This window comes from Juglans microcarpa x Juglans regia, chromosome 2D (assembly GCF_004785595.1).
Source record: "Juglans microcarpa x Juglans regia isolate MS1-56 chromosome 2D, Jm3101_v1.0, whole genome shotgun sequence".
Taxonomy (NCBI): domain Eukaryota; kingdom Viridiplantae; phylum Streptophyta; class Magnoliopsida; order Fagales; family Juglandaceae; genus Juglans; species Juglans microcarpa x Juglans regia.
In genome coordinates, this window is record NC_054596.1 from 18,379,289 (window position 1) to 18,392,624 (window position 13,336).

Below are 13,336 nucleotides of genomic sequence, written 5' to 3' on the forward strand. Positions count from 1 at the left end.
AACAATATTTTATCATCTCAACTCAACTGAATTCAACATCCAAACATAGCTTACTTTATTTTAGTTCTAATTATTTTCATTTTCTTTAACACCAGTAGCCAGTAGGGCTTAGCTCTGTAGTTCCCGTAGATAGGAGAAGGAGATGTTAGAGAATGAGATGAATGCTGCGTTTGGATGTTGAACTGAGTTAGTTGAGATAAAAGTTGAAAGTTAAATAAAATATTGTTAGAATATTATTTTTTAATGTTATTATTATTTTAAAATTTGAAAAAATTAAATTGTTTATTATATTTTGTGTTAAAATTTAAAAAAGTTATAATGATTTGTTTGTGAATAGTAATGTGATAGTTTAAGTTAATATTTTATGAGGTTTTGACTCTTGAGAAATAAGAGAGAGAAAAAGTTGAATAAAAAAATTATAAATTTAAAATATTTTTAAAATATTATTTTTGTTTTGAGATTTAAAAAAATTATTATTATTATTATTATTATTTTAGGTTTGGGAGAGTTGTAATGATTAATTTGAAAAAGTTATAATGATTAGCTTGAGAGTGTTTATTTTTTTTAAAAAAAAAATCTGTTATCTGTTTAAGCTAAAAAAACAAAAAAGAAAAAGAAAAAGAAAAACCGATTTAACTAAAAAATTTATAAAAATCTTTTTATCTAAAACGAGATTAAAAAAGTCATTTTAACTAACAACTTCTTCCACTACAATGTTTTTAATGACGGGGAGACCCTGACGCGGGGGACCATACGTTTGGTCACAAACAGTCATAAAAAAAAAAATTCTTTTAGTGGCGGTAATAATGTGATGTTGGGGGACTGTTTTTCGTCACAAAATTTTTCATGATGGTTTTTTTATGACTTTTTTTTTTTTATTATTTGTAGAAGTTTTCCCCGTTAATCATTCCCCTAAATTATGGAGAATATTGTAGTGAACCGGCAAACAATATTATCTCTGAATTAGAAAAGGAAAGAGAAAAAAAAAAAAAAGAACTAATTGGCAATTATATGATCACATTTGCCATTGATCTTGAGAGTTAAAACTTCAATATTCGAAGTGGTCACATCTCACATATTGGAAATCAGAAGTCTCGTGAAGAGATGAATTAGTAAATGAGTAATGTTAAATACAGTCATCTTATTCGTTAAGGATGGCAGTGGTAGAAACGTAATATGCAACACTAAACAGAGCATGAACAAAACACAAAACTCCTCCAATGGACAGAAAATGATGGTGTGTGAAACCGCAAGAAGCGTTGGACTTGTGATTTGACCATGTCCCAATCACCAGCATGCCCAATCCGACGGCAAATATTATCCTGATCAGAGATCAAATATCAGATAATTAAATCATGGCGTGCATGCTAATAATTAAGACATGATTAATTACATATTTAATTACCAAGTGAAAACGAGGCATGCCACTGAGAGTTGCCTGCTAGGGGAAGCCTTTTCGAACTCTTCCTGAGAGCAAATGCAATTGCACCCACCAAGCAAGTTTGCTATGACATGGGCTATACACAGAACTCCTGCTGCTGCTAACCCTAGCTTCAATGCCTGTTTGCTTGGGTCTCGACACTCGAATATCCACAGCCTCAGGTGCTTTACCTTGTTTTCTTCAACTTCGGCTTCAATACCCAGAATACCGGCCACGACATCCAGCCCCACGATCAATATGCAGATGAAAGCACCAGCTACCTTGCCCATTTTGGTGAAGTACACAGAGCACTTGAAGACGGGTCTTTGAAGAATAAATAGCTCTCTCTCTCTCTCTCTCTCTCTCTCTCTCTCTCTCGAATATTGAGCACTTGCTTATAGTATGATCTTTTAGATATTGGAGCGAAGATTAAGGGGGAGGGTTTTGAAAAGAGTAGAAAAGTTTGTAGCGTAGCATGGCTACCAGCTAATAGTTCATGGGGTAAGTGGGGAAAAGCTTCTTTTGTCTACACAGTGCATACATACTTTAATTTGCTTTTTGCGTCTTCTTTCTCTTCTTTTTTCTTCAAATCTTGGATTCTTTTCTTGGGGGAGAAAGGAAAGTAGGGCATAAAACAGCTCATAGATCATGAGCGTGCCGACCGAGGCATCCATATGATATATGGCCCAGATGAATCGGTGCAAGGCATTGTGTTTCTTTGACTTTTAAGCCAGGGTTTTCTATTCATTCACTTCAATCGAGTTAAGTGGGGCGCGCATGTCACTCCCCTGTCAAGTGTGCGTTTAATGGTACATATATATTGGCTTCAAGTACTACATGTTTTAGCTTCCTTCGTATATTTTTCTATAACCAAGTAGTAAGTAACATTTGTACAACCTTCTTACAATCATATTTTATAGGGCTGCAGAATCAGACTGAATTTTTTGCCCGTCCGATCTAGAAACTGGCTATCCAAATCAATTTGGGAGGATAACCGTCCGGATAGTAACCGGGCAGTTAAATTAATTTTGTACCCGTCCGGACCTAGATACGAATCCGGGTTGGATATGCAGTACTAGCAATATTTAAAAATAATTTAAGTTGTGTTTAAAACGATGTTGTTTTAGTTTTCTAACATAAAATTGATGTTCAAGAGCTTGTAATGGATTGTTTTTTGTAATTTTCGTTCGTGCGATGATATACACGAGTCTTTGTCAGTGTCACCTCTAGTGGAAATGAGTATGTTGCTAGATATTTAGTTAGTGAATAAAAAATTTAGATAGAATTTTAGATAAGCTTAATCTCAATTTTTGGTTATTAGAATTGAATGAACTTTTGAAAATATGATTTTTTAATATTAATTTAATTATAATATAATTATTATTAATATTAAATTGGTAAAATCATAAAATGTAATACAAATAAATTATTTAAAAAAATTATTAATTTAATAATATTTTATTATTATATAGAGAGTGAATGACTAATCTAATGTAAAAATTAAATTTAAATGAAATGAACAAGTATAAAAAAAATATGATATTGATTAAATTTTAAAGATGTATTTAACAGATGATCATCTAAATAAGCAAATAAAAGCAATGACGTGGAATGCTTCAGTTTGAGTTTTTTTTTTTTTTTTTTTTTTTCATTAAGTTTTTCAGTTGCTGCTAGCGGTTAATCCCATGCGTACAACCTATTGATCTCAAAGGTATATATATACCTTCAGAACCTTTACGTACTGATATTCCCTTGTTCATGAATAGTACGTACATGACATCACAATAAATTTGAATTTTTAGAACGAAATTATTTAGAGATGAAATTTTTTTATCTTAAAAAATTGATAAATTTACAAAATCATTCTAATGGTCAAATAATCGTTCAAATAATATTTTCTATAACAAATTAAATTATCTCAAAAAATTTTTTTTCGTTCGAACGGAAAAAATACGTTTTAATAGTAAAATCTTGGCGGAAAAGTAATTTATTATGGCGGGAAAAGTTTACGACCGCTCGAATGATAATTTGTTGTGTTCGAACGAACAATATTTGGTGGCAAATCCTGGCTGGAAGGTTTCTAAATCGTAGGGGTGGCAATATGTGACACGACTCGTTAACCCAACACGAACACGATACAATAAAAGCGAGTTAGGGTTTACCCTTAACGGGTTCGGGTCAAAACGGGTTGATCCGTTAAGACACGATAGCTTAACGGGTTGATAATGGGTTAACCCGTTATGACCCGTTAAGAAAGTTAAAGTTACAATTATACCTTTATACCTAAAAAATAAAATTATTGAGATTTTAATTTTGATATTTTTATTGTTTAGATTGTAATTTTGGACTTGTAGTTAGTTTTATATTTTTTTATAGATATTGTGATTTTAATATTTATATAAAATTATGCTAAACTTAACTAGATAAAATGGATTAATTTTGGGTCTGTTTCAATCCATTTACATAAACGGGTCAAAACGGATTGACACGACACGACTCGTTATGTTAATGGGTCGTGTTAGGGTTTGAGATTTTGACACGATAAGCTTAACGGGTCGGGTTAGGGTTGACTTATATAATATAATATACATGTCTTGACACGACACGGACACGACACGAACACGACCCGTTAACACGATTTGACACCCCTACTAAACCGTTCGAATAGTATATATTTAGTTAGAACATATTCAAGTACTACATTTATACATTCGAATGTATAATATTAATCTCGGTACGAAACTCAAAATATAAAAAATATATATCATATATACAAATTCATTAATTAATTTTATGTAAGTAATTTAAAAAGATTTTAATGATTTCTTTTATGTTAAATAAGCTTTTTAGTTAAATAAATGTTATCAACCATACACCACATAATATAAATCAATAATTACTCCAGAAAAGACAAAATATTTAATTTACAACTAAAGCAAATTATCAAAACACCATATACACTGTCCATAACTATAACAAAAAAAATATATAAATAAAAAATAGAAACTACTGTGATGCGAGGTCTCTACATACATCCTCAACTACAGCTAATTGTCTCTCTCCATGTGCCAATCGAGTACTGAGCTTGACCTGAGTTGCATTATTGACATTAATCTATGTACGTAACTCATTAACCTCTGTACATAACTCAGAGAGGGGAGCCATAATCTCTATACGCAACTCAGGCATGGCAGTATGCACTACAGTATGCACTGCATCAATCACTGCTGATGTGTGTACGCCAATCTCAGCACGCAGTATGTCGGCCATCTCCTCGCGAGTAGATGTGTGTGATGCCTCGGCCTGTGTAGATGTCTCACCAGCCGATACTCCAGTATCTTCCGATTGTGCATCTCTCTAAATATTAGCCCTGTTAGGAACAACTCTACGAAAATGAAATCTCGAGTGTCCCGTACTTCATGACAGGGTAGTGCTGTTGATTGGTCTCTTCGGCTCTCGGGAACGCTCGACAAGTTCTGGCACGACCCCGGCATATAGTAAAAATCGAGTGATGAGGATCCGAAATGGCAGTATATATGTCATAATGAACCGAGCCTATGATCTTGGGGAGCTTGTGATTTATATCTTTAAGTGTGATTGGTGGGATTTAATCAATTATCGAAGGGGAAAATGCCAGGATGAATATTTTCTTAATATTAATATATCAAAAAAATGATATGAAGATGATCATTTTATTTTGACTTCTCAAGCATCTCAAGTATTCTATTTAGACGATCCTCAGTTAGGAAATCAATGAAGTAGTACAAAAGTTTTCTCCTAGAAATATTTATGACGTTATCCTTGAGGCAGAGAGACAAGATGAAGAAAAAGATGATCCATCTACTTAAGAAGCATACCAAGAGAGTCAACCTACCTTTAACTGATTTGTGGATTTGAATCAGTATGAGATAATCCCATTACATAGGGAAGATATTGAGACTGAAATAGTTGAGATGACAGTTGATCAAAGTGTTGACTTATCTGAAGTATCTACAAATGATGAGAGCGAATCTATAGATAAAATTGATACAGATGATTGATAAGTTTTGTGTTCACATTATACAGCATCTCGCAATTAGGCCACAAAAGAGGAAGGAAGTTCGCATCTCATCTTAACCTATTCCTAGCTCTCCGTCTGACTCATCATTAGAGACTAACTCTACAGAACAAGGTAAATAGCTAATACTTATTTTTTTAATTAAGATATATGATAATTGATACAAGATAAATAACTAATATTATTTTATAGAGATAACAGAACAATCTCGTCACGGACGAGGCACTACTAGAGGTGTGACGTTGGAGAAATATCGTAAAGTATGTAAAATTAAGGTTAACATTCCTGACGAACATACCGGAGACAAGAGACAACAAGCAGTTTGGCTTACATCGCATGTGGGTGCTCTTATACGGACTTATGCACATTTGGCTACGAGTTCATGGCATAAAATCTCGCAAGATGTGAAAGAGCTTATAAAGAAGCGTTGTTTGTTACGTAATATTTAAATAATAAATTTTTATTGATATTATTTAATATTCTAAATGATAATATCTTTGCGTATATACTTTTTCAATGATGATTTCAAACTAAATTTTAGTCGGAGAGAGGAGCGTAGGACTGTCGAAGAGCTGATATGTAATGCATTTCGCAAGTATAAGGTGAGGTGTCACAAGCATTACAAGAAGTATGAGAACAAGAAAGATGCACGCGAGCATCCTTTTCAAGATGTCCGACTTAAGGAATGGGGAAAATTTTACGACATGTTTGAGGATCCATCATATAAGGTAAATTAAATGAATTCTTTATGTGTCATATTTGTAATTTTCACTTACTAACTTTTATAACTTCTATGCAGGAGTGAAGTTCTATAAACAAAATGAACAGATCGAAGTTAAAGATTCATCATCATGCATGCTCAAGATCTTTCCATCGCCTCTTTTAAAAATTGGTAATGTAATTTTTTTTTTATTCTATATAGTTTCTTTTTAATATAGACTTTATATCTTAACAATGTCTCTTGTAGAAAGAGTCAGACATCAATTGTAATCTGACAATAGTAATGGAGAGTGGACTCATCCCGATGCTCGTGAGAATTATGTAAGTATTATAATATCTTTTAATTAACCATATTTAAATTATTGTGTCAATATTAATTTTATATATTCTGTGTAGGATAAAATGGTTGTCTTCCGTGCTGAAGTTGCATCAGATCATAAGTCATTAGCAAGTGATGTTGAAATTTTTACACAAATTTTGGGTCAACGTTCAGGCTACTTGAGGGGTTTGGGTCGCTGTGTAAAGCCTTCAGGCTCTTCATCAACGTCAAGCACTACTACCACTGTCTTAAAGAATGAAAATTCTAGGATCGAAGAATTGATGGCAAAACAGTAGGAGTTAGAGGCTTAATTGATTAAACAAGCAGACATGAAGATGCGCATAAAACAGCAAGAAGATCAACAAAGAGAGATGCAGAAGAATTGATGACAAAACAACAGGAGTTAAAGGCTCAATTGACGAAATAAGCAAACATGGAGATGCACATAATATAGCAAGAAGATCAACAAAGAGAGATGCAACTCCAAATGAAAGAACAACAAAGACAAATGCAGCTTCAAATGCAGATGCTTATGCAACAATTCAGACCACCAAACAATTGAATTTCATTAGAAGTATTTTTGCATATTGAACAATTATATATCATGTACTGATAATTTTATTAGTATTATTAGTATTTTATTTATTTAGTTCTGACTTATTAGATTAGTTTTATTTATATTGAACAATTTGTAATGTATTTTTGAAATATAAATATATATTTGGTTTTAAGTATTGTCCAAGAAAATAATAACCATTCGAACTCTCATCAAACGTTCGAACATATATAAATCGGACACAACCGTTCGAACATCGCAAGTTAGAATTCGAACGGTAAAAAATTGCGTGCTGTTCGAATGCGTTCAAACAGACAATTCACTATTTGCGTTTGATCATCAAATTTTTTGTTCGAATGTTTCTTCATGTGTATTTGGTCGAACGGAGTGGTATCGATCTACCGGCCATGAAATATCCGTTCGAACGTTATTTAAGACGTTCAAACGGATTTTTGAGACGAATTTAAATCATCCAAAAAAACAAATCCGTTCAAACGCAATCGAACAGTCCAACTTAATTATTCCCAAAAAATATTTTTTGGGATGAATTTGTTATTTTCGTCCCAAAATACCTTTTGGGACAGTTTTATATGGAGGAACTTGGGACAATTTTTTTCGTCCCAAAATATACTTTGGGACGAAATGCTAGTCTTTTGGAACAAAAAGTTTCATTCCAAAAGACCTTATTTGTTGTAGTGTGAAGAGCCTTATACTTGGCTGTGATTTTTGAAATCTGGAAGCAATGCTATGATCTCTACTAACTATGCAGGTTCTTGGTTATGACATTCATGGTTCTTGTTATGGAACTGGTTCTTATGGAATTGGTTTTTGTGACTCATTCCATTGTTTCTTCCTTTGCAGCTGAATTTACACCCTCTTGTTGGCCTATTTGTGTTAAAGAAGAAATAAAAAATGTAGTTGAGAAATTTAACTAATTCAAAACTTTGAGTTGCATTTCAACTTCACTGAACACACCCTCTTGAATTAACTATCAAATTTCCTAAATTTATAAATGCATTGCATCTCCCTTTGGGGTTGATCATGCTCAGAATAACATCGAATTGAATGGTCACGTACAATTAGTGAAATGAAAAAGATGGTTAAACATAGCTAAAATACAGCTGTAGTTTATAGTCCCAACAACAAAATGTAGGGGAGGATGTGACTTTTGGACCTTGTGTGTGTCCCCCTCCAAGGCTTTTAAGTATGGGTTCATTTTTTTGAGAGGCGCACACCGCACAATTCACATTTTTATGAGGATGCCACTTTTCTTTCTTTTTTTGTTTAATTCTACACCACCTTTCTTTTTATAATCAAGCTTTATATATATATATATATATATATATATATACATAAATAGTTACAAGATACATGAGCTAAAGGGTGGGAGGTTTCAACAATCATTACAAACTAGCTAATACAACATGAGAGAAGAAGGGGGGAAAAAAAAAAGAAAGATTTGAAGCCAATGGCTCCTACCCATTTCCCATGAGTGGATGTTGCTTAAAGTGATTTTTTTGCAGTCTGATAAATGAACTATGACACTACTACGATTAAAAGTCGCAATAGATTGTGTTATGTTGCACTTTGTTGGTCCAATTTGGTTGAAAGAAACACTCACTTCCTTTTTCTCATATTTTTTAATAATTAGGATAGGCGATAACATAAAAAAATAGCATCTGATATGCCAGCGAACAACCATCAATGGTTGTGAAGGCGTGTGAGAATCACGCATCACTACTGGTGAGAAGACATTTGTTGAATCTATAAGATCCAATGCCGCTGATCCCATTCTTGCCGTGCATGACGGCAAAACATGAACTGTGACGCGACGACTTATGGATCTCACGCGTGGCATAGGCAATACATGATACTCACGCGCTACTCAAATGGATACATTTCTTCCAGAAGCCAACAGATCAGCAGTTGGGAAGTCCTATGGAACCGCACGTGACGGTCTAAGGTGGTCGAAAAGCAATAAATAGGCCCATCTCCATGCTATTTTCATAAAACAAAGGAAGAGACCGAACAAAAGCTGATAGACAACAATATCAAAGAGCACTGGAGGGAAGTAGGGGAGGAGGAGCTAAGCTCCAGGCCCTTTGGACAATGGAGGGAGGATCTTAGGAGATGGTTTTTGAGAGAGCTTCTCACTAAAAACTTGAATGGGAAATAAAAAGTAGGGGAGAAGGAGGAGTTGATGTCTATTATTATTTATTTTGTTTTATAAAAACTTGAATGGGATATAAAAATTTATAACAAAATACCAATAAAAAGATTCATTATATAAAAAATAATAAGCATAAATGCCTATAAAAAAAAAGCTTAGGTTGCTTATGTAACAAAGTGTTCTCAGGTATTCTCAAATATTCTCATATATTTTATTCTCAAACATCATTCAAATACAAAAAAAAATTCTCAATTTCAAAATAAAAATTATATTCAAACTTTTTAACTTTATAATATTTTTATTCAATTTTTTCTCTCTTATTTTCTAAAACTCAATAAATCATCTTAGTTTAAGCTATTTTACTATTATTTATAGATATTCTAAATGTCCAAATGAGCCCAAACAACACCCAAAAAGGTCTTTTCTTTCTCTCTGACCTTCCAAAGAAAGCACTATTTACTCTCTCTAGAAAATAACTCTTCCTAGAGGGGAAGGTGCTTCCTTGGTCCCTCCTCTACTACGGCAATATAAATCTAATTTCTCTTTCTCTTTCTCTTTCTATTTATTTTCTATTAAACTTTTTTTATTAATATGTAATTTTATTTTATGAAAATATTAGTTTTCTTACATATATTAGTTTGGATATTGATAATAAAATATTTTTATCATGAATACAATTGTAATTGTAAATTATTTATATAGTTATCCTTGTATTATATATAAGAAATTATATTAATTGGGATAAAAAATAAATGTAGGCGTAAGCTTAACTCATTTTTATGAAATGGGTTGAAACATGTTAAATGAGTCATATTCAAGTTAACTCAATAAAAGTTAATTACTAAACAGGTTAAGCAGGTCATGTTACATGTTAATTAAATGGATCGAACATTGACCAATATAGTCTAATACCAATAACTTGACACGACACGACACGAATACAACCCGCAAGTACGAGTTGTCACCTGTATTTTTGTACCTCTATTTTCAATTTAATGCACTTTGCTTATAAAAATAATGTTGCTTGCTTACTAGTTTCATCATCGCTTGAAATGTAAATAAAATGATGCTTGGGTTCACTTTTTAAGTGTATTGTTGAAATGACATGCAATATAGTTGAAAATGCTTAAATATATTTAAGTGATTAGCCACAATATATATATATATATATAAATAAATAAATCGAAATAAAGCAAGATCAACAAAAAGAGAAATACACTACGTAGTCCATTGATCACCAACACAAAAGACATGCGTGCATGAAATAGACTCGAAGTGTTAATTTTGCATCTACAAAAAAATATATATATATTATTATTATCTTAAAAAAATGTGACTCGATGTGAGACTTCAGATATTATCTTAAAAAAAAAAACTACATCCAGCAAACGTAGGTTGATAAGTTAACCATTAGAAATTTTGTTATACACCAAACATTTGTAACGTGATGTTAAACCACATGATTTTAGTATCAGGAGGTTGGGCCATAAAACTCCTGGAATTAATGCTTGATTAGGCAGTCCTAAACTTTCGTGCCAAACAGTAAATGGCCAAAGCCCAAACAAACAAGCTGGACACAGAATAAGCAGAAATGATAGGTAGGGCTAATAGTAGGTACGAAAGTATGAAAAAGTGGGAGTGACATGAGAGAGAGAGCCAGCCTTGTTGATGCAATACATGAGTACTGTGTATAGCTCATCTCTTTGTAATCTGTAATGGTCTGTTGAGCATGACTTAGCAAACGACAGCACTCTAAACCATGCCCCAAAATCAAATACTAAGTTCAGGATATCAATAACATCATGCATGCACAAACATTACCCACCAACTAGTGTCATATTAATTCAGAAACCGGCCAAATCAATCGTCTGCCAAACAAAACCACTAAAAAAAAGGTATTAATGATGTTTTACTGATCCATTGGACGTAACAATTTCAGCATCAACATCGCCATTACTAAGTTGTAACCTTTTTGTATTCCCTGCAGCTTTACTTGTAGTTAACTATATTTGAAACTTCTCTTTCCAAAACCAAAACAAGAAAAGAAAAAAGGAACATCCAAAAGTCCTAAAAGAAAAGGAAAGGGACCTGAAACAGTTAAACTCTTAGAAGCAGAGCAAGATCCGCCAAAGCAGCAACCACCCAAGAAAGTGACATGAGCAAGTGCGTTACACGCGCCGCCTCGCTCGCTCATGGAAGAAAGAACCCCCTGGAAGTACTGGAACTGGAAGTTGAAGAATGGTTGAATGCCACATTCTGCTGCTGGAACAGAAGCTTCCTCTCGGCAATCTTCCCGAGCAAAGCCATCTGCTCGGTGGCAAACACGCAGCAGCCTTGCGAGTAGAGCATGGTCTGGGCCACGGGGGAGTTCACCAGCACCTGGAGAATCTGGTTCCGGGTCAGCCTACCCAGGCCTCCGAACACGCCGCTGTATAAACTCTGAGCCGGCGTGAAGGCCGAGAATGAGGAGGAGGAGGGCATGGTCTGGAGGGCCTTGAGTTGGGCTTGAAGGAACTTCACATACTTGTGGGCCTCCTCGAGCATTGTGGCCATGTCCATCTTGGTGTCCCATGGCATCAACTTACGCAAGCTCTGGGTCTTCTCGCTCAGCTTCTGACGCCGCCGGCTCGCCAGCTTGCTGTGGGGCATAACCGCCGGTTGGGATGAGAGAACGACCGGAGGAGGATTCAAGTTGAGGTTAAGGTTGGGAACGTGGTAACGATAGCAGCTCTGAACGATTGACTCTAGGGTTTGGGAGTTGGTGGCTGTCGTCGAGTCGAGTCTGAGGCGTTTGGATGGCGAGACAGACGCAGAAGGAAATAGTTTGGGTTGGGGTTGGGGTTGGGAATGGGAGTGTTCAAGGGACTGTAGGAGGGGTAAGTGTGGGAAGACTGAGGAGCATTTGAGCTGATCATGAGAGAGTACTGATGAGTTAGTTAAGAAATGGAATGGCTCATGAGCATTAGTTGACTCGGCATCGAACTGCTCGTAGGCAAGGGGTTCGCTTTTGGGGAGCTTGAGCTTCTTGTTGTCCACCGAATCTTCATTGTTGTTGAAGTTGAGGGGTGCTCCTCCAACTCCAAGTCGGTGGCAGTTATGAGTGCTGGGATAATCCTCGCTGACGAAGGAGAAAGGAAAGGACGTCGTCGTAGTGGGCGTGGAGTTCACATCTTCGAGTGGGAAGTAGTCAGCGTAGAAAGGAAGTAGGGTATTGTCAGTGAGAAGTGACTGAAGGCTGACGCCGGAGAACATGGAGTTGAAGCTACCCTCTTCACAGCCCTCGCCGCCGGCGAAACTAGTATCAAAGCCTCTCTCCATTTTCATTCACACGTACAGTACCGTTTCTGAGAGAGAGATGTGATGGAATGTGTTTATAAAGAGGGTAGGGTTATCAGGGTTCTGCGTCTCGAGGGGATGGGGGGACACGCGGAGAGATGAGGGAATAAATGGGGCACGATTGTGGGCGGCTACGCTTAGGTTAGAATGTCGAGGATGATATGGGGGTCCGTACAAAGAGCCGAAGCGGCCGGACAGGGACAGTGCAGGTGTGTGTACAGCTGCTTTGTTGTTGTTGTTGTCAGGGCTTTTGTTTTGTCTGCTTCTCCGATTCGGTTTCATTCATTTTCAGGTCACCGGGCAGGCAGAAGGGCTAATTAAAGGCCAACCGTTTTCGGCATGATAAAGAGGTTGCAGCAGAGAATGTTGGCTTTAGGCCTGTATTTTAATTAATTATTACTTGCTATTATTTTTACACGTGCTATGAGTACTAGTGATCGAGACATGCCACGCCAAAACGGCACCATATTTATAAACTAAGCATATTCTAAATCAATCTCCGTTACATTTGAGTGTTAGATTCTTCTGCATGCATCATTTGATTAGTTTAGTCGCTTCATTACGTTGAATCAATCAATAATTCCTGCTTTTCCAAATTATACACACCATGTCCTTTCCACCTTAATTTCCCAGTTCTTGCATGCGTGCATACATGATCCATGCATACATTCGACCAAAATCAAATAATTGATTTTTTTTTTCTTAAATGAGTTACTACCATGGTACATTCTCCCCATCTTTCACACTTGATGGAGATG

General features: G+C 35.3%; 2 protein-coding genes across 2 annotated transcripts; both read right to left on the bottom strand.

Moving 5' to 3' along the window:
- Positions 1 to 1,108: 1,108 nt before the first annotated feature.
- Positions 1,109 to 1,993, bottom strand: LOC121248694. The gene is made up of 2 exons (XM_041147234.1): positions 1,406 to 1,993; positions 1,109 to 1,322 (listed from the first exon to the last, which is right to left on the bottom strand). Exons 1-2 carry the CDS (start codon positions 1,708 to 1,710, stop codon positions 1,142 to 1,144), a joined length of 486 nt encoding a protein of 161 aa, XP_041003168.1. The 5' UTR covers positions 1,711 to 1,993; the 3' UTR covers positions 1,109 to 1,141.
- An 8,733-nt stretch (positions 1,994 to 10,726) lies between these two features.
- On the bottom strand, positions 10,727 to 12,599 carry LOC121248886 (transcription factor bHLH117). Its single transcript, XM_041147494.1, has one exon. It carries the CDS (start codon positions 12,564 to 12,566, stop codon positions 11,433 to 11,435), a length of 1,134 nt encoding a protein of 377 aa, XP_041003428.1. The 5' UTR covers positions 12,567 to 12,599; the 3' UTR covers positions 10,727 to 11,432.
- Positions 12,600 to 13,336: the final 737 nt, after the last annotated feature.

Excerpts from the sequence above, each read along its gene's own strand:
- LOC121248694 (XM_041147234.1), bottom strand. The coding sequence starts at position 1,710 with ATGGGCAAGGTAGCTGGTGCTTTCATCTGCATATTGATCGTGGGGCTG. Across the intron at positions 1,323-1,405 it reads GCATGCCTCGTTTTCACTTG|GATAATATTTGCCGTCGGAT; the intron begins GTAATTAAATAT and ends ATCTCTGATCAG.
- LOC121248886 (XM_041147494.1), bottom strand. The coding sequence starts at position 12,566 with ATGAAAATGGAGAGAGGCTTTGATACTAGTTTCGCCGGCGGCGAGGGC.